The following is a 20,242-nucleotide window of genomic DNA, read 5'->3' as shown; positions in this document are numbered from 1 at the left end:
CCCTTCCCCGTTCACAAGCATGTGCTGCTCTCTGTGAAAGAAAGGAGACTCCCTTAAGTCTCGCTTGCCTCTTGTGAATAAGTGCAAGAACAACGCCGGGGAATAAAGCCTCTGCCGGCGGAATTAACGCGTCCCCAGATCGCTCCTTGGCTGTTCGGTCCCTCACCTCTCCATCAGCTCTGCCTTCCCACCGGCGCTGGTCCACCCTCCTGCCCATTCATTCGCGCTGCCTCTCGCAGCCGGAGCGGCGGCTCCTCCGCGCCGGGCACAGTCTCAGTGCCGGTATTTAAATGCAGCTCCAGTCGCTGGCGAGCGCCTGGCTGGGGCTTGTCACCGAGGGCTGTGTCGCTTTAAGGCATGTGATACTTTCCCGAGCAGGGATGTATTGAAATAGGCTCCGGTACTTCCAGCATCGTAGAGCAGTGTCGGAACCACCGCCTTCCCCGCACTGCCCGCGCCGGAGTCAGGCTGCTCTGCCCTCACACACAGACTGCTCCTCGTCCTTAAGTATCCTGGAAGCTGCAAATTATCTCAAGATCACTTCAAAGGTCTCGTCAAGCAGAAGGTGATGCTAGGAGATGATTTAAAGGTGAAAATGAGAAGGTTTCCACCCCTCAAACCTTGGCCACTTTTCTGACGGCAGAGTCTGAGAGCTCAGATGTCTTCTTTACTCTGGAAACAGGATTTGTAACGAAAAAGAGATTTTTTTTTTTTTCTACTTTTAATCCTGATAAAGAAGATTATTGGGAAGCTATAAAAAAATCCCTTATTGTGATACAGATGGATTTAAAAAAGTATTAGATCTTTCCGATGAACACTACTAGAGTGCTCTGCTCTTGGTTGGATTACTCAGGTAAGGAGCTTCTTCAGGATTTAAGATTCAGAAAGCAGATCTGGAACTCATCAGATAATAAGTGGAAAATACTCAGTGCTGTGTTTCTTTACTAATGATAAGATGATCGGTATGTGAAAGTGTATATGTGACAGCACCTTGCTTACAAACAAGTGCGTGAAGAAATGTTTGTGAGAAATGCTGGTGTTTGAGCAAAGGTAGTTTGAAATAGTGCAGTTTGAGAGAGGTTTTCTGTACAAAGAAAAAAAAAGCTAATAATTAAGGCTGAGAGGGTTAAGTAAGTCTGCTGTCCATGTGCTAAGAATATGATGAGGAAAGACACAGGAGCATTTAGCAGGCTGTGGAAGTTTGGCTTTGCTTTGCTCTTTGACTGGGATTCTTAAAGTTCAGTTTAAATAACCTGAATAGCTGAAATATCCCTATGTGAGAGTTCACCTTTCCCCTCTTACCTTGTGGTATAAAAAGCACAGGAGCACCAAATATGACAAGAAGGCGTTAATTCCTGAAGACACTGGAAGCCTACTGGGAGCTCCCTGGTCTGAGGGGGTTGAATCTATTTTGCAAGATAAATAGGTCTAAAAAGAGAGGAGAAAAAGTGCATTATATACTGCAAAGCAAACAGCTTGAAATGAAATTAATTATACACTAAGCAGTGCATCAAGCACTCAGTACAGAGAAAGGAAGAGCCTCATGCTGATCAAAATAATGTTTTGGTATTCTCTATTAATTATGCTTGTCAGTTTATGTGGTTCTTTTTAGCTAATTAGACTTAAAAAGCTGTGCTGCTTTAAAATCAGGGGCAAAAAAAAAATCATATGCATATATTTTATTACCACTGTATTTCACTATTTTAATACTGTTAATTTTCATACTGCAGAAATCCCCCTGATATCACATACAGACTTTTCATTTTTTAAATTTTTTATTTTTTTATTTCTTTTTTTAGCAAAGGCATGGTCTTTCCATGTGAGAGATTTAATCTTTCAAAGTCTTTCTTGCTCTGTGAAAATGATGTTCAGCTGATTGGGTTATTAGATAGAGAATAGCATCCCGTCATTGGCTGAACGAGGAGAGTGCCTGAAGTTTGATTAATTTGGCAATATGAAATGCAGCAGAAGGTGTTGTTAAGGGAACTGGACGATGTGTAGCGTAGCTGAGCCTTGCAAACCTCCCAGTCCTTGCAGGCATTGAGAAAGAGCTGTTGAAGTTAACAAGTCAGAGGGAAATTTAGCCAGTTAGTACAGCCATGAACACAAGTATGAAAAAACATGGTTGTCTGTGTTGGGTGGCCAAGTACAGCAGCACCAACAGACAAAGAAATTGCTCTTTCCCTCTGCAACGGGAATATCATTAAAATTTTGACACAATCTGCTTTGAGAAAGCATCAAATCTATGGAATCCATCTGAAATTCAGTCTGACCATACTCTGGACCCTGTGCACGCACAGGTCGAACAAAAGGAAGCTGATTTCATCTGAGGATTAGAATGTAATTTTGAGAAACAATTGCTTTGTTTGGTAGACAGAAGCATGATTAATAATTAATGCTTGCAAAAGTAAAGAAACAAACAATAAACTGTTAGCTTCTGGGTCAGCATCAGCCATCCAGTTTTGGGAATGGAGTATTTTTGCAATTCATCTTGAATAGCTGAGGATTTTTATGCCTTTTTGTAATGTGTTTAAAGTAGCTTTGATGCTGCCTGGGCATCATGTGTTTCTCAGCTGGCACTGTGATTTTTTTTTTAATTTAATGTATATTTTTTTAACTCCCTTGTAAATGCAACTATGGATTAGTGTGGGAATGTTTTCCAGCCTCTTTTTACATTGTGGCTTTTTTAGTCCTCAGATTATTACAGTTTGATTTTTACCACTGAATTATTAAAGTTATCCAGGCTCCTGTGTGATGTCTTGTTACCTCAACTGTCCTTTTTGGGCATGACCTTTGCTGTATAACAATTGCATCCTACGGGGGGAATAATAATCAAAAGAAATTTAGCGAAAGGAGTGAAAAAGGAAAAAAAATACTGTTGTAATGGAATCTGACTATTCTGTGTGCTGTGAGGCATTGGGTAATAACGTCTGTCTAATATTTTGTTTAGAGAATGGCAGTGGTCTCTGCAATGTCCTGGGTCCTGTATTTGTGGATAAGTGCCTGTGCAATGCTGCTCTGTCAGGGGTCCCTCCATCACACTTTCCAGCAGCATCACCTGCACAGACCAGGTAGGACTGAGCTCAGCTCTGGGGTGCCGTGAGATTGCAGGTTCTCTGCCCGTGCTCGTGTCTGTCTTGATAAATGACTGAGTAATCAAAAATCTTTTTATCATTTAACTTTTATGAGTTGCTTGCCTTTATATTGCACAGCATCTGTTTTTTTTGGTCAGTCTAATGTGTGTTGCTGCTCTGCCAATCCGATGTTGGAATAGTCATCCTTTAATGTCATCTTCTAACAATTTCCCAACACAGGCATCCCATTTTGGATAACTTTTCAGTTTCTGTGTCCTTATCTCTATCTCCCCTTCTCCTCACCTGGTGAAGTTCTGGAATGGGTGTGTAACTCAGACATTGTGACAACACAGGTTTGGATAACTTTGCAGTTATCTGACCCAAACTGGGTATGGGTTTGTTACTTGAAACGCTGGCACCAAATCTCACTCATAGTCACCTGTGTTTACTGGAGGTCAGATGTTTGCATAAAAGCACTTATTTTAAGGTTCTCAAGTTTACCTCTGAAAATTGATGGGGTCGCAAAAGTGCAGCCCAGAGGAGAATTTGGGACTGTCTTTCAATGGAGTTAAATGCCTATAAATCAGAATAAATCAGAGTGGAGAACAGAGCTGACTTTGACTGTTGGATCTGCAGGGACAGCACATCAGTGGTTTTATTGTGTTTTTATTAATAGAAATAGATCACGTAAGTTTTTCAACTGTTAATTGCACTTCAAAGAATGTGCTATGCTAAAAATTGAGGTGTTGGCATATTCTAGCACAGTATTATCATCTGATTAAAATTAGATGGGCCAAGAATGTCACTTAAACTTGGATCCAAAGAAAGGTAGGAAAGGTTTTAAGAGACATAGAAATGAAAGATGGAAAATCTTAACTCACAGTGATGAATCATTTAACAGTGTGGCAATTAATACTTGAATGTTTTTTGATCTCATGACATCCCTTCAAAGACAGATGGTCTTGAATCACAGGGCTTTAGTAACCTTAAAACTCAAAGTTTCCCAAGTACGTTTTTTGCCCAGAAGTCACAGATATTGGCTTTGTCTTGCTTTCTTGTAATAAAGCATATAATGTATAGAGGAATAGAGCAAAATCTTTGCTAGCCTAGCTCTCAGTACCCATGTTAAAACATCAGCTTAGCCAAAAGTATTTACTAGCTGACACTGGAAGTTTGAGAGTGTTTGAAGTTTGAGTGGTGAGGGTCTTATTTGGGACTTGCAGAGATTTATTACAGTGCAATTGTCAGTAATGCTGCTGGTTATTTGAGTCTGTCCCTAGTGAAGGAAACGGGGAAAAACCAGCCCAGCTAAACAGATATGTAAAAGGAAAATGTAATATCGTTTTAGGGAATCAGTTGAAACAAGTGACATTATGAGAAAAAATGAGAGCTGGGCACATCCAGAGCTCAGCAACATTTGCCTAAGCTTGAAAAATCACTTTTTTTATGAAGCAAGAACAGCAAGACACTGAATGCATACCAAATGTTGGGGAAATGTGAAAAATGACAAAATCTTTCACTCAGAGATGTGCTACAGATAGAGTGAAGGTTTTACAGCTGCCTCATCACCTACTTAGAAGCAGCCAAGCTTTCCCTCCTGCGAGCCTGGCTCAGGCAGCTTCTCCACACCCTACACGAACAAGATTGATGGTGTTCTGATCCCAGGCAGCCAATTTCAGTCTCTCAAGAAATAATCCACTACACTGACAGATGAGTGGAATTTGACATGATGTTCACCTCGAAAATTCAGATTGTGCTGCACCTGGGAAGTACCAGCTACTGAGTGTCCTTTAGGGAAACTGTTAGGTATTTTGGACAATTTCTGCTGTCACAACAGAAAATCAAGACAGTGTTTTTTATAAGGCCAAGAATTTTCAGTCTGCCAACTGAATGTGAAAGGTTGTACATAAAAGGGATGGAAATATGTTAACTAGCAAACTGAGTATTTTAATGTATTCAACTGCAGTCCCTGAGCACACCCTATTTTTCATACTTATAATATTAGGAATGCGTCGTTTACTTTTGGTTAGTCACTGTGTAAGTAAGATTAAAATGTTCAGCCAAATAAACGTGAATAAAAATGGATGCAGATGAGCCGGGATATAATTTCAGTAATTTAATATTTGGTATATGAAACTTCAACTTATTGAATCACGACAAATATAGCTGTAATCAATAGCATGCTCAGCATATCTTTTCTTTCAGTTTGTGGTCTTCCATAGGTAACGAGATGCTCTAAAATAAGAGAATTTGAGCAGTTCAACTCGATTGTGGGGCCACTGTGGTACAGGATAATTAAAAAGGCAGGTTTCACCCCATCTTGTGCTTCTCATACTTGATGAATAGAAGAGTCTCACTGAGCACAGGAAGGTGCAGGTAAAAGATAAAATCCTCTTGGTGTGTATTTAGCATAATAAACTTGAAATGAACTCAGTGGATTAGCACAGTGAATGTATTCATCTGGACTACTGCAGTAATCCAGTTTTGAAACTCTGGAAATCAAGGGCAATATATAAAAATGTTAGTTTATCATCAGAGATTTCTGAACTTGTTCTTCTTTTTTTTTTTTCCCCTGAAACTTTCTTAAGTGTCTGAATGGGCTGAGCTAGATGTCCACGCACTGTGCAATCACAAAAGCTTAAAGCCTCCTTTTAGTGTAGTATAATTTTTCATTTTTGTAATTCAGTACTTCTTTATTCAGTTAGATGGCTTAGCAGAAGGTATGAACCTGGAAACAAATGTCATAAACAGCTCTACCTGACAGTGTTTTTGATTGACTGTAGCTTTATTTTCTGTGAAACATTGGCAGGTGGGCATAGGTAGTAAGGGCATGGTGAATATTGCTTGCTTATAAGATGAACGATGCTATGTTATTTGTGCTTGTTCATTAATTCTTCCTTGTCTCATTAACATGCTGAGAAGTTTGAATGCTGTTGTTTAGTACCCTTAAGTATTGGTGCCTTTTCCTTTTGACTTGGATGGGTGAGGAGGAGGAGACTTGAGAGTAAACTGGCAGAACACCATTGCAGTGTAATTCCCCTTGGGTAATATACATGGCTTTCTGCAGGTTTTTTATGACAATATTTCATTTTCATGAAAATCATGTTAGGCAGAGGATGTGTGAAAGCATTCACAGGAAATAACTTTATGTGGAAACAAATCTCCATCTTTTTTCCAAGCATGTCATTTCTGTGTGATTTAAGAAGAAACAGTGGTAATGAAAAGATTTCCACACTGGCTCTTAGACTCTAAGATACACAGAGTTGTAGAGCTGTTAAATTGGCCTGAGGGTTAAAGTGGACAGGTTGTGATTTGCAGAGTTATCTGAGTGCCTGTGATAGTTCATTGATCATCTGATTGACAGGATTGACCCTGCCCAGAGGTAGGAAGTAGATGCTGGCATTTGGTGAGACAGCAAGATATCGGCAAAATACAGGATTCAAGTTTAAAAAAAAAAAAAACAAAAACCCACAATAAACAAACACCACTCTTTCAATCATGCAATTTTTGACAAAATTTTGGCTGTGTTCCATAATGAGGTATTATATGCATCAGCTATTTAATCACAGTGCACAACATTGGCCATGTGTTCCTTTTGAAAAGACATAGGATTCACCTGTAAGTTTGTGCAAAATGAATTAGGTACACGTTAAGTTAATCTTGTACACAGTGTAAAGATGTGAGACAGACACAAGCAGAAACATGTACCTACTGTAGCAAATATGTCAATTAAAAATAGGCCTATTCAGAGGAAAAAATCATGGAGAGAATCAAGGCTGGAATTTTATGATGCTAAACATAAAGTGCCTTTTATTGTGACAGTAGTTAATGATGTGCCCATTAAAAATCATCTCAAGAAATGTTTCTCTGTACTTCATCTCACGAGGTGGAAAAATCGGTCTCAAAGCAATTCTGTACAAACTAACAAGGAACATCAACCAAAGGATGCTCTGAGCATGTTTCTCAGTAGACAGCATTTTGCAGAAAGTGGAGTCTGTGGCTGTGAGCAAAAAATGTCTTAGTTCTGATCTTGGCCTTCCCACTGATTTTTATAGCCTTGGGGGAAATTGCATATTTTCACATTTCAAAAGGTCTGCTGTATTCATACGCCCCATATATGTGGCTATTCAGTTTAAAACAGACTGGGAAGAATGTTGGTTTGGATCTAACTCCTCGGAAAAGTGTAAATAAAATGTGTTGTTACTTTGTAGAACAATTGAGATTTAGAAGGTGAATTCAACAGGATTTTTGCTCCTCGTATTGATAGAAGCAAGTCTGGGACCAGGTAGTTAATATGTAAAAGTATGCAGTTTCTCTGATTACCAAGAATTGTGTTTCATTAATCACATGGTGTGAATGCAAACTGTTGCCTTCAGTACACAACGTCCAAATTGCCATGGGGCAACATAGCCAGTGTCCAGCAGATCTTGTCGTGGGCATCAAAGGTGACAAGTAGTGTTTCTTGCTGTATTAATAAAAATGAACAAATTTTTAAGCCCTAAGGTCTGATTCGGTTTTCACTTACACCAGAAATGCACAGGGAGCACAACAGTGTCCTGGTTTGTTCATGATCAGAAAAACCTGCTCGTAATGAGCTGTTCCAGTCACTCACTGGAAATCATCTCTCTTGTGATGCCTTTGTTATACACACCTGGCCTTCACAGGCTGTTTTTGAGAATGTGAAGCTACCAACTGCTAAGTAAAGAAATCCAAGTTGGAGGTACCTACTGTGTTCCTGGTCACATAAAAAATATGTGTGTGTATGTGGGCATGTATTTTGTGTGGACAGAGAACTGATGTAACAACTCAACACTTAAGGATGATGTAGGGTTTCTAAGCAGCATGATAGCAATGAACTGCCTGCTGTGCTTGTGTGATGCACTTGTTTATAGCAGCAGACCTTATCAGAAGTATTGTACCCTGTAATCTAGGGGGTTTTATGTGGGTTTTTTTGTTTGTTTGTTTTGTTTCGTTTTGTTTTCTGAGAAATCAAACCTCCAAAACAAAACTGGCATGGCTACAGGGTGTGCTTGCAGGCAGTTAGCTGTGGGGTTTTGGGGGGGTTTGTAAGCTGTTATTTAAGACACAGAAGCCCTTTGAAGTAAAGGGGGAAAAGTGTAGGTAGGTAGTGCCAGGGAGCAGCCAGAGCTCATGGGATGGTCAAAGGCAGGAGGAGAAGGGAGTGCAGCTGTGAGGCTCTCAGCAATTTTGCAGGTGGAGGAAAGCTGTCACCAGTCATGCTGCTGGATGTGATGCCTTGTTACTTCTGATCCAGGGAGATGAAGCAACCTGAGGGGGAGCAGGTGTTGCAGCTCAATGGACTGTGAAGAGCAGCATGGCCAAGGTGTGCAGTGGGGCACTGAGCAACTGCTGTGCCCAGCAAGGCTCTATGGGAGCTGCTGGAGGAAGGGCTGCATTCCCTGTGATCACCCTCGCAGCACACCTGGTGCAAAAGAGCAATGGCAGGGTGCTCATGGTGATATTTGGAGAGATGTTATGTGCCTCCCTCATGTGTGGTTCACACGGGCAGTGCCAGTGCCCTGGTTCTGTCCCCTTGCTCTGCCTTTTCCTGCTGGCCATGCTCCCGTCCCCATCCTGTTCCACTTCAGCTGTCCCTAAGGCCCCTCTGCAGGCAGACACTCAGGCAGGTGCAAAGCACATCCCTCTTGGTGTGACAGAAGCTGTTCTAGGGAAATAGGGATCAAAAATCACCTCTTGCTGCACTGGCCTCGGAAGCACCTTCTGCTCCCACCCCCTGTGCTGAGCCTCCAGCTCCAAGTGCAGCCCTGGGGCCTGGGTGAGTCATGCAGGGGCTATTTGGAGCTCGCTGTCATGGCATTGAAGATTGTGGGGATTCATACTATGGTGGTGAAGTCCCAAGGAAAATTTGGCACCTACAAATATAAGCCCCAAAAGCAAACTGTGTTGCTCTGTGCTGAAGTATTTCTGCTGATAGCATCAGAAACCCGCCTTTAATGATTAGCCTATTTTATCCAAGACTCATTTATATTTTAAAAGGCAATATCCAAGTGCATTTCCTCATAAGACAGATGTGTTTTCTCCCATTAAGTTTCATATTGTTTTATCCTATCTTGTCTATAATCTTCGTGGTTTCCTTCTGAATGTTTTTGTTTCCGCTATGTTGTGAAACTAAGCTTTGCTGTGAGCAAGATTTATTTTCCTGGTGGGATTCAGCATTTTTTGCTGTTTTCAGATGCTCTATGCAGATTCTCTCCAGCTAAACTTATTCTTTTGCATGGGAGTGATGCTGGAGATTTCTGTTCGTGGAGCCCTAGGTAGGGACCACAAGGGCTGCAGCGCCACTGGATTCTAAATTTATGAGACTCAGTCAGTGATGCACAGTGGGGAATTGGGGGTGTAAATTAAGCTGAATGGAGTTGCAAAGCCCAATGTATGTATCTGTGACTCATATTTCTACGCTCTATTTAGAAGATTGTTTTCTGACATCTCTCTCTCACCTTCTATATCTGTTTTGGAATAGCAGTTTTTCCTTTTTCCTTCACAGTGGGTAAAGAAACCAGTCCCTGCCCTTCTTGAAAGGTCAATTCAGTGACAGCAGGTGCAGGATCACTGTTGCTGTCATGCTAATCAATAACTGTGTCCTAGTATTCCATTGTAATCCTTATATTACTTTGAGAGAACAGCTTCGCTTGGGAACTGAACTGATGGCAGGAATGGAGGATTTGAGCAGTTTTTGGATGATGTGAAAATGATTCCTTGAGAATCACCAGGTGAAGTGCAGTACACAGCCAATCTGTTATCTGAGGTGGGTGCTCTTGTTGTGGTGTCTTGTCTTTGAGCTACAAGGTGAATAACCTGCTTTCCACGAGCAGCTCCCCCCAGCCACATGTGCTGGGTGCTTCTTGAAATTGTGCATAAATATTTCTTCCATGAGCAGTGAAGTTTTAGTGTATATCATGCACCTTAACTCTCACTAAATGAATAGGCAATTAAACCCCAGCTTAAGTAGTGATCCTTGTCTCTTGATTACTAGGGGAGCTGTTGGTTCAGATCAAAGAATGCTTTTAATTCATCCTCTTGCATAATCCAAAGCTCCTACTGGATTAATTTTGTTTTCTGTAAATGACAAATCTGAATCAAGAGCCTTCATTGTGAACCTTTTAAAACATGATGAGCAAAATACACTTTGCAGTTAAATTGTGTGAAAGTTATATTAATGAAATGAAGAACTTGATTGGAAAACTCCTGTGAGCATACATGTCAGTCTGTTGGAAAATGGGGAACCTGGGGTTGTGATTTTCTATGCTGTAAATAATGTCAGCAGCCAAAGGCTCTATAGATCAGCCTGAGTGCAGGCAAGAGCCTCAGGATCTAAACTGCACACACTCTGATAAAACTTTCTATTATTTTTTTTGGTGTCCTCATTAATGCTCTCCAAAACTGCTGTTAAATATTTCTGGCAAGCAAGGCTTCAGTGTAATTGTACTGTGTTGTTCAGGATTTATTAATTATAATCTTTTCTTGCAGAGTCTATTTATATTTGATCATGACATTAATTGGTTGCCAAAACAAACTAGAGTTAATGGTGTTTAATTAAGTGGCTGGGAGCAAGCAAGGACAGTTTATTTGGAAAATCGGTTTCATTGATTTATATGTTTGTTTCTTAAAAGAACATGCACAAATGAAAGGAACCTTTTGGTTAACACCTCTTTCCCTACATGCTGCCCAGGAACCACCAATAACACAACTGTGGCTTTGAACAGATTCAAGAGTTGAGAAGTATCTCTAGTGTATATGTTTGCCTAGATAAACGTAGTAGGAAGTAAATGTTCACATTCTGAATCATTCTGAATTTAAATAAAACCTAAAACCATATGGAAATGAGATCAAATAATACTGAAAATAGAAGTAGGGTGTTCAGAACACTGTATTTTGAAAAATGCATCTCTCGTCTGGCTAAAGGTGCTGTGGGTAAGGAGGGTATGGTAAAACACTAAAATATGACAAGGCAAATACCTCCTATAATTTTATTAATACAGTATATCATTGTATTTCTATGATATAATAATTTCTATGTTTTCCATCATATGTTTCAAAATTGACTAATTTTACAGTTCAGAAGCTCTTGAACTTCTGTTTCCTGTTTTAATATTAAAATTGGAACTGAGTCAAAAGTTCTGAGGACTTAACATCCAGGGTCTTTCTGTTTTGGTCAGTGGTTTCACTGTTTGTTTTGTTTAGTGTTTTTTTTAATGGAGAATCAGTTTCCTAAGTTGAAACCGTGATTGAAAAAGTAGTTTGATATCTTTATGCCTTACTTTTGCCCTGATATTCCTCATTGGCTGTGTAAGGTATCGGTAGCTACCCAAAACAATTCATCAAAATCCTGTGTGAAAGTTTAACTTTAGATCTGCCAGTGGCTGTTTCTTTCCCAAGGGGAATCAAGACCTCACAGACTTCAAATCTGAAACCAATGTGAACATGAGGAAGGTCCTGTGTGTCCTTCTGGCTGGTACCAGCTCTTGTTTTGGTTTAGAGTAGCACTGAAATGAAAGAAAGTCTAGTATTTACAGAAGTTGCCTTTTTTTTTTTTTTTTGACAAGGATACAGCTTTTATTAAACAGCAGAGATCTGGGGGTGGGGAAATCTTGCTTAAATCATAAGCTATCAGGGCTACACTACCACTGTTTACTGTGACTATCATTAGTTCATTAAATCCCTCTTTTTGGTTACTTGCATGGGAGACTTTCAAATTTGGGGAGTCAGTCAGCCTGAAGTTGCTATTGTGTGTTAAACAAAAAAAAAGGGATGAGTTGAAGCTAACAGAGGTTTTTGAGTTTGCAGTTGGTTTCAGTGTGCCAGGGCAGAATCTGACAGAGAATGACTGTCTAAGCCAGCTCCCACATCTGTAGTATAATTATTTCTGTAGTAATATCCTCTTTTTGTGACGTTTTAAAATGCAGCATTTTTGGTCCCTTAGGTAATTAGAAACTGTCTTTCCACGGCTGAAATCTCAGCGCTTTCTCCATCAAGTCAGCTGCCTGGGTGGTGTTTATCTTAACCTTGTTTTGAGTTTCTCCAACAAATAGATGACTCCTTTAGTTCTAATTTAGTTTCTCTTGGTATTTCTATTATCTCTTTCTAGTTGACAGGAAAGGAAATCAGATGTGCATCGAATGAAACCATTTGTCATGGATTAGTGCATGCAAATGCCTTGATAACAGCAGTAGACCAAAGCTGTGAGTGTCTGAGTGCTGACTTAGGAAGAGAAAATTAACAAGGCCAAACCACCACTGATAGCTGTCCCTAAATGAGATTATTAATGCCTAGGAGCAAGACGAGGCTTTTCTGTGCCCTCCCTTGACATTTGTCCCCGTACTGAAATCTTTAGACATTAGGGAAATGGATGGGGAAGTGTCCATGGGAGTTCATGGCTTTCCCAGGACTACACACCAACAGGATCTTCCCTCTGTCCAATAAAACCTGTCTGTATGCCCAGCAGAGGGGAGGGATGGGGGCTCATAGCTGGCCAAAAGAGAAAATCATAAATGATCCTCCAGCGTGTGTATCCCTATCACAGCACACTGGGAGTCAGGAGAGCTGCCAGGCAGGATACTTAAACGAATCCTCTTGAGGAGGAATGTATCTTCCTCAGTGTCTTCTTTGGAAATGTTTTGCATTTTCCTCTTTCCCCGAGGGCAGAATTGGGTAATTGTTTAATGCTGATCTCCTACTGTTGATAACAGGCTGAATTGAATGAGTTGACAGCAGTTTTTAGATATTTATCTCATGCTTGTCGTTGTTACTCCAGTTCCTTTATGAGCCTGGACTCTTTTCAGTCCTAAAAGGTGAGCTCTGCGGAGTTCCCCACTCAAAGGATGGTGTGAGGAAGAGCTGAAACACAGTTGTAGGAAGGGAATTTTGAGACCCCCTGAGTGGGAGGAGACTGTGAACAGTGAGCATCCTGAGCACATTGTATTTCTAACCATCCCAAACCACCCTTGGGAGATCACCAAACACAGGTGCTGTAATTCAGTGTAAGGTCCACAACCTAGGCAGATAACCTGCTGTTTTCTGTAGGTTTTCACCCTGTTTCAATCTCTTTTTTTTTTTCCTCCCCTTAACTGTTTTGTGTATTTCTAGATTTGTCTCCTTTCCTTTATATCAGTTTCCTTTATTTTCTCTAAATCTTCCTTTATGTAAGCTCTTATGGCTCTCAATTTTGGAAAAGGCTCTCTGAACTTCCTCCTCTTAGTCAATGCACCTTGATGTGATGTTTAAACAACAAAATTCCACTTGATTTCATCCCAACTAGAACACCAGTGATATTTTAATGAAGTAAATAGTTTAAAACATTTCTATTTAGAAAGAATCAAAATGTAGCTATTTCACCAAAACATTTGAAATGCTAAAATACATCTACTTCCTGATGGTGACACCACAGTTAAAGTGTTTTCTAAGAAAAATCGGGAAAAATATAATTTATAACCTTTTTCACTCATAGGAAATACTGTTGATCAGAATATTCCAATGGAAAAAATTTCACAGCTACTTTGTGCCTGTCTCTACAGAGTGTATGCAAGGCAATATTACTATCATAGTGGTTTTTTGTTTTCTTACTTCCTCCCCCTCTGCTTTTATGCTTTGATTTTGTGTATTTGTATTGGAACCAAACCTTCATCCCTTATATCCCCCCAAAATTTCTCCCTGTTTCCATGCTGCACTGTAGTCAAGACCCCTTGCTGAGGTCATGATGTTACCACAGACACAAGCAGGTTGGTCAGACAGGGTGATGCAGACTCTGGAAAGCAAATTCTTGACTGAGCAGGACCAGTTCTGAAAATGAACAAATGCTGGTGATAAAAATAGGTGCAAATTAAAGGGAATGGGATTCTGCTTCAGTTGTAAATTATCTGATGGCTTCCTCTAGTAAAAGAGTTCCCTGACTTTTTAGAGTGCACTTAATTGGCTGTGAACTGCCTGTTGCTGCAGCATTTAGTGGTGATGTACCTTCTATGAGCAGGGTGGTATCGAGCAGTTCTTTGTACCAGTCCTAATCCTCTGAGGTTCAGGCTGTGCAAGTCCCCCCTAAACCCTGTTCTTATGTAAGACAAATTCTTTCCTATGTTCCTTTTTTGTTTTCTAGTCTATCAAAGGAAAAGGTGTAATCTGTAGTGTCTAGAGATGGAAACAAGCTACAAAGCAGTATCACATTTACACTGAAGTCCTTCTGAGGAGGATCGTATGTCTTTAGTATGCTGCTCCCTACATCTGAGGGGCTGTGTTCTTTAACAGGTGAGAAGAGATTATCCCTTAGTCCTGACAGAATCTGTGAATCAAAATCTGTTAGGAGAAAAACTCATACAGAGTTTAAAATGCAAACCTGCTTTTAAATGTAACTATAGCAAAATAGTTTTCTCTGAATAACACAGTATATGAATTAGTATCTTAAGATTCAGAGATCTTACTGTAAACTGTGTCCTGTCTGATTTTCAGGTGCTTTAAAGTCCAGATTTTATATAGGAACCCAACAAAGATATGAACAAAACTCAAATATGCCTTTATCAGGAGAGATTATTCCATGTTCTGATGGAACATACAGGTCTCAGAACATCATCATTGCTATACAGACAGAATAGTTTTAGGGGACCCAACCAACAGTGGCCTTTCTGTTTGGTCCTTTTCTTTCTCTTTCTGGTCGACTCAGGGACAGTCGATCCCCTGTGCAGCATCCAGCACTGGAACAGACCATCTGAGAGAGCAGATCTCCACCATGATCATTTTTATGGCAGCTGAGATGTAAACAAATGAGGGTTTGTTACTCTGTTCCTAACTTGGTCTCTCTAAGTGAGAGGGTGGCTGCCAGACACTGTCCTCCCAGCTCGTACCCAGAGCAGGCATCCCATCCCTGGTGCTCTGTCCTTGGCATGGCTTGATGTGCAAGTGCAAGTGTTGCTGTGAGCTGGGTGATGGATCATGGAGCCTCTCAGCTCCCTCTTTTCATGGAATCAAGTGCTTTGCTGTAAGCCAACTTCACACTGGCTTAGCTTCCATGGTGGTTAAGCTGTAATCTATCAGACTGCCCTGGCTGGGAGGTGTAAAGAGCCTTCAGTTCACTTACTGCTGCTCAACTGACAAACAAGTTGTGCTGTTGCAAGGAATGTTTCCTGTGTCCAGGCTCTCAGCTGAACAGGCAGTGCAGGGTTTATTCAAATGTAGACCTTCCCACTTGTTACTTAATTGCTTCTTTTAAAAGATGAGATTGGGCTTTTCCTAGGACAAAAAGGTTCCTCTTTAATTATGTTTCTCACTTGAAGACTACACTTCCCACCAGAGTTTAGTGCTGTGTTTCCAATCCTTCACAGGCAGTGTAACATGGATTCTGCATAACTCAGTGCATTTTTTTGAAATGTGTCTGACTTGCAAATATTAACTGCCTGCTGCTATCTCAGTGCACTTGCAGGCCAGCTACAGCAGCATGAAAACTTTCATTTTCTATAATTGTAAAAAACCCCCACCTTAATCATAATCTCTTGCTTGCTTCTGAAGACATAAATTGCTCCAGGGAAAGACCTAGTTCTGTCCCAAAAGAGGACTGTGATCTGGGAGTCCTGAATGGAAAAAAACCTGTGAATGATGTCTTGTTTTGTCCAGTCAAAGGTGTGAGAACATGCACACACTTGGGATAGATGCTGTTAGGGTCCTGCATGTCATTCCCCACTAATGACCATTTTTGGGCTGCAGCTGTGGAAGCTGACTGCAGAAGTTTTTCTTCTCACTTGTTGGAAACTGGGAAAGGTCTTCTCCATAATTTATCTTTGTTTTGGCAGCACAGAAGCTCAGAGGTTATGTAGTTATTGACCAGTATTTTTGTTCCTTGTCAGGACTCTGTGCTTTCATAGAGGCACAGCATGAGTCCAGTGTACCAGTCCAGATGGGGGCCACCAGCTTGGACTGTGGAATCCTGGCAAGGGATCCTTTTCCAGAGGGTCCTTTTCCTCTTGTGCAATGGCAAGATGACTGAGCATCAGCTGATGCCCACTGCCTGGCTTGCAGAACGTATTCAGAGGCTCTTGGTAGGCTTTGGAATCAAACTAGGATTTGATTCCATCTGTACTGATAAATTAATGTGAAAAATGCTCATTGAATCTCTTGTGGAGATAAGCTTTCATGTGCTTGAGTAATTGTAGCAAATTTTCTTTTCTATTGTGACAATTGTTTGTTTATTTTTGCAGTTTGATGGAATACAGGGTAACAGTCTACACTGTGCAAAGCAGTGTTCCTTTTGTTGTGTGACTAAAGCAGTGTAAATAATATAATTCTTTTCTATGTGACAGCCAAAGCAAGATATCAAGTGTTGGTTTGGTGCAGTATTTACATTCTGAAGTTAGTTTAGAACAACTCGATTGTTCTTCTGACTAACTGGAAAAGAAAAAAAAAAGAAAACAAAATCTGAAACAATTTGACAAATTTATAAACACTGAAAGAGCAGCAAGGAGAAATCAAGATTAAATTAATAAAAAAAGTCTAGAGATTGTACTTCTTCTTTCCTTACATAGATTTAATTCAGAGTATCTCTGACCAGAAACCACGTTCTGCTGTAGAGTTGACCCTTCATCTTTCTTCCCAAAGTAGAGCTGTGGAGTTAAGATATGACTGGTAGGGAGAGTAATTTCCAATGCCTCTTCAGTTTTCCATTTCAAATAAATAACTAAGAGAGCAGGGGTGGAACATCAGGATTTTTCTCCTTCACCTGCTATGAGACAGCAAAAAGAGCCAGTCCATTGCTCTCAGTCTTCCTGGATAAGGTGCTGTTTTATGGAAGGTTGGATGGGCTTTGAGACAGCCCCTGACCCTGCCAAAAACTGAGGAGATGAACAAGACAGATCTAAAATCCCTGTCCCTGAGGCTGAGTGCACAGAGCTGTGATCTGAGCTGGTGGTGGCAGATGCTGCTCATTGAGAACTAAATGCGTGTGAAAAAGAGGCTTCAAAAAACAAAGGATGTGTATTAAAAGCACAACTTCTTGCAAAGTTTACCCTCTTTGGGTAAAAGCACACTTTGGCTGGTTTTGCTTCTCTTGCTTTCAGAAGAAAGCTGAATCACTGCCCACTAATTCTCAGCGTGGTGCAGGAGGCAAAGCCTTTCTGCCGTTGTGTTTGAACACAAGGCTTGACCTGCGGCTTCCCTTCTGCTCTGTTTGTGTTCTGGATGAGGCCAAGGCTGCACCAGCCACAGCACAGCCCTGCTCATGGCCTCTCTTCATCCATTCAGAAAGAAGCAGGAGCCCACAGAGAGGGAAAGCAAAGCTTTGACAAACCGATGTTTGTCTGCAGTGCTGTTGTGTTTTGCTGACTTCAGTCGTCTCGACCTTTGCTAATTGAATGAGCCCATTTCACTGGTCAGGGTGACAGTTATCCGAGTCAGACACCAGTACTCCTTCTCCTTTAATATACATCTGCAGCAGTTAGTTTGCTGTCCTTGAAGAAACACAGACTGAAGTATAATTTTATTTTGAGAGTTGCTTCTGGGAGTTTTTTTTACAAAGTATTAGAAATATGTTTCTTTATCTCAGTGATAGCATCTGCTTTTGTCATTTTTATGTAAACTCAGCTCTGATTTGCACAGCACCACTGTTCTCCTCTTCCAGGGAAAGCACGATTGTCTATCAGCAGTGAAGCTCTGTGCAATCTAATATTAATCATTGACTCCAGCAGTTGTTTAAACTGTATCTAATTGTGCCTTTTTCATTGCAGGTTCTTGGGAGGGTGGAGGGGATTGTAGTGGGATTCCTACCTGGATATATTTGTTTTAAAATAGTAAATGAGTTACTTAGAATAAATGAGTTGAGGGTTATGTGTCAGGAGACCTTTACTGAAATATGTAAACTTGTAACAAAAAACCAAACCAAACCCCCCCAAAATAAGCAAACCACACATAAAACAAAGAAAAAAACCCAAAAAAAACAAACAAAAAAAACCAAACTCCAAAGAACCACAACAAACTTCTGATGGGAACAACCAGTTTTAGCAGGATCCAAATGTTGGTAAAACAGAATGAGAGGTTGAGTGATGGAGTAGCTTTGGTAACCAGCTGGGGCCAACCCACCCCACCAAGGTTTGTTATTTCTTCAGCAGCACAAAGCACAAACCTCTTTCCAAAGCTTTGTGATTTTTGTAGAAGGCCCATCCCAGTTCTGTGTGATGGCTTTTCATGTTGTTACCCAGCTCAGTGGATGATCTGTAGCTGTCAAATCTTAGAGCCCCAAAGTTCTGCTATCAGAAATAGAATGGGATGTAAAACACTTAGGATTGGTTTTGATGGCCCTTCATGTGGAATAGAAAATGTAGATTCATTTCATAGCTGACAAAGAGCTGATTATTTATGTTTCTTAGAAAACAACTAAGAACGTCCAAGAATCTTTTTTTACCGTTATGGATGACTTTCCTTGTATTTTCACATCGTTCTTTTTGAATCATGACAAACTGAGATTAAACAACAAACAGCCCTGAGATCTGTCATTTTTTCCCAATGATTTGCATAGGATGGTGCCCATAAATTATAAAGGCAGCTACTGGATACTGTGAATGTACAAGTACTTTATTTGTGATAGAGTTTTGAGAAACATCCTGTGAATTGTATCTGTGGAAGATAAAGGTGCTATCCCATAAAAAAGGTGCTTAACATTTTCAGGATGCTAAACCACGAGGAAAGAGTGCTAATTTCTTTTTTTAGTATGAAGTTTTATGCTGGATTGTATCACTCTCTGCTCACCTCTCTTCTTATTTCTTTTAATGTTAAAAGAACAAAAATCCACCCAGTTTAGGCCATCCTCTGTCTGAAGCATCTCCTCCTTCTGTAAATGGGAAGTTTGGGAAAGACGCTATAAGAAAAGGAGGCTTAATTTTTCTCTGCTGCAAAGCCTCCTTATTTATGTCTGCTGTTATTTTATGCATTTCCTTTCATTACTCCTTGAGGAGGATAGAGGAAGGGGGCAATGTATTATCACTCAAAATCAGAATGTGTGGATATGCACATGGCCAGGCATGTCCAACCTTTTTGTTCTCTGTCGTGCAGGAATATTCACTACAAGCCTCTGTATGTAGTGCAGAGTCCCATTTTTAGTGCACAGAGCTGGTTTCATTCACTTTCTTCACATAACATTGTCCTTTCTCCTCCCTTATTTCTTGTCTGCTCAGTGTGGTCCATAGTGGGGATGTTCACAGCAGCAGCGTTTGTCACTCTCCTGGGTAACTCAGTGCCAAAAGTTTCCCGTCGACTGACCGGGTCTTGCAGTCAGTTGTTCAAATCATCACAAGGGTTTGGGGTCTGGCTGTATTCCTGCTGGTCCTGATGAAGACTGCAATGTTTTCAGTTGTGCTGTTGCTGAGAGCATCTTTCCTCATTGTACAAGTGCCAGTCTGGAATGAGATGTTTCCCCTGGGACTGTGGCTTGTCACGGACCAAAGCAGCGGGAACAGCACTGTAAGGGGCAGCAGAAAATCCCTGGTGCTGCCTTGACTGGGGAAATGGATGTTACTGCCTTCTTCAGATACTTTTTCCCACACAGAGAGAATTTCTGCAGTTCCCCAAATAGCAGTGAAAACATCTTTGTAGCTGCAGTGACAAGGTGTGGCAGTCACTGCCCTGGCCAGGGTAGCAGCGGCAACACAAAGGCAGTGCAGGAGCTCAGCATACCCTAATTTTCCTTGTTTCTTGTCCCTGCAGCCGTCAGGGCAGTCTGGCTTTGTCTGCCCTCAGGGCACAGCTCTGTCAAGCTGTGAGTGGTGAGCTGTGGACCCAGTGGAACAGACACTGTCCATGTCTCCTGCAAAGGCAAAGCCCCACTGACCTCAGGGATGACAAGGTGCCATCACAGGTATTCCTTTAGGTTATATGCACTCACTCCATGGACTGGAAACACTTCTCAAATTCCCTGTGGTTTTGTTTTTTTTTTTTTTTAATCTGCCTCCCCTCACCCCAATAAGGAAGCTATCCAGTTATCCAATTCTAATGTTTTTGGTTTTACTTTCTGTGTTCTGGTGGCCACAGCTAGGCAGACCTCCCAGGGATCATGTTGTCTAAATGAAACACTTAAAATCATAAAGGACAGATGTATGAAACCTGAGAACAGTATCAATTATCCTGCCTTTTTTCATCTCTAGAAATGTTTTTCTTATTATATT

At 40.8% G+C, this 20,242-nt stretch overlaps 1 protein-coding gene across 1 annotated transcript in view; it reads left to right on the top strand.

The window, feature by feature from the left end:
* Positions 1–98: 98 nt before the first annotated feature.
* TAFA1 (TAFA chemokine like family member 1) overlaps positions 99–20,242 on the top strand; it is a 219,999-nt gene continuing 199,855 nt past the window's right edge. The window contains exons 1-2 of the mRNA XM_027723039.2: positions 99–853; positions 2,951–3,071. Of these exons, the coding sequence (XP_027578840.1) occupies positions 2,954–3,071 (118 nt within the window). The 5' untranslated portion in view covers positions 99–853; positions 2,951–2,953. The remainder of the gene's footprint in view (positions 854–2,950; positions 3,072–20,242) is intronic.

This window comes from Pipra filicauda, unplaced genomic scaffold (genome assembly GCF_003945595.2).
Source record: "Pipra filicauda isolate LSUMZ 115617 unplaced genomic scaffold, ASM394559v2 scaffold63_size3267554_pilon, whole genome shotgun sequence".
Lineage (NCBI taxonomy): Eukaryota > Metazoa > Chordata > Aves > Passeriformes > Pipridae > Pipra > Pipra filicauda.
Note: the sequence above shows the minus strand (reverse complement) of the source record. Positions and strands in the feature narration are given on the sequence as shown.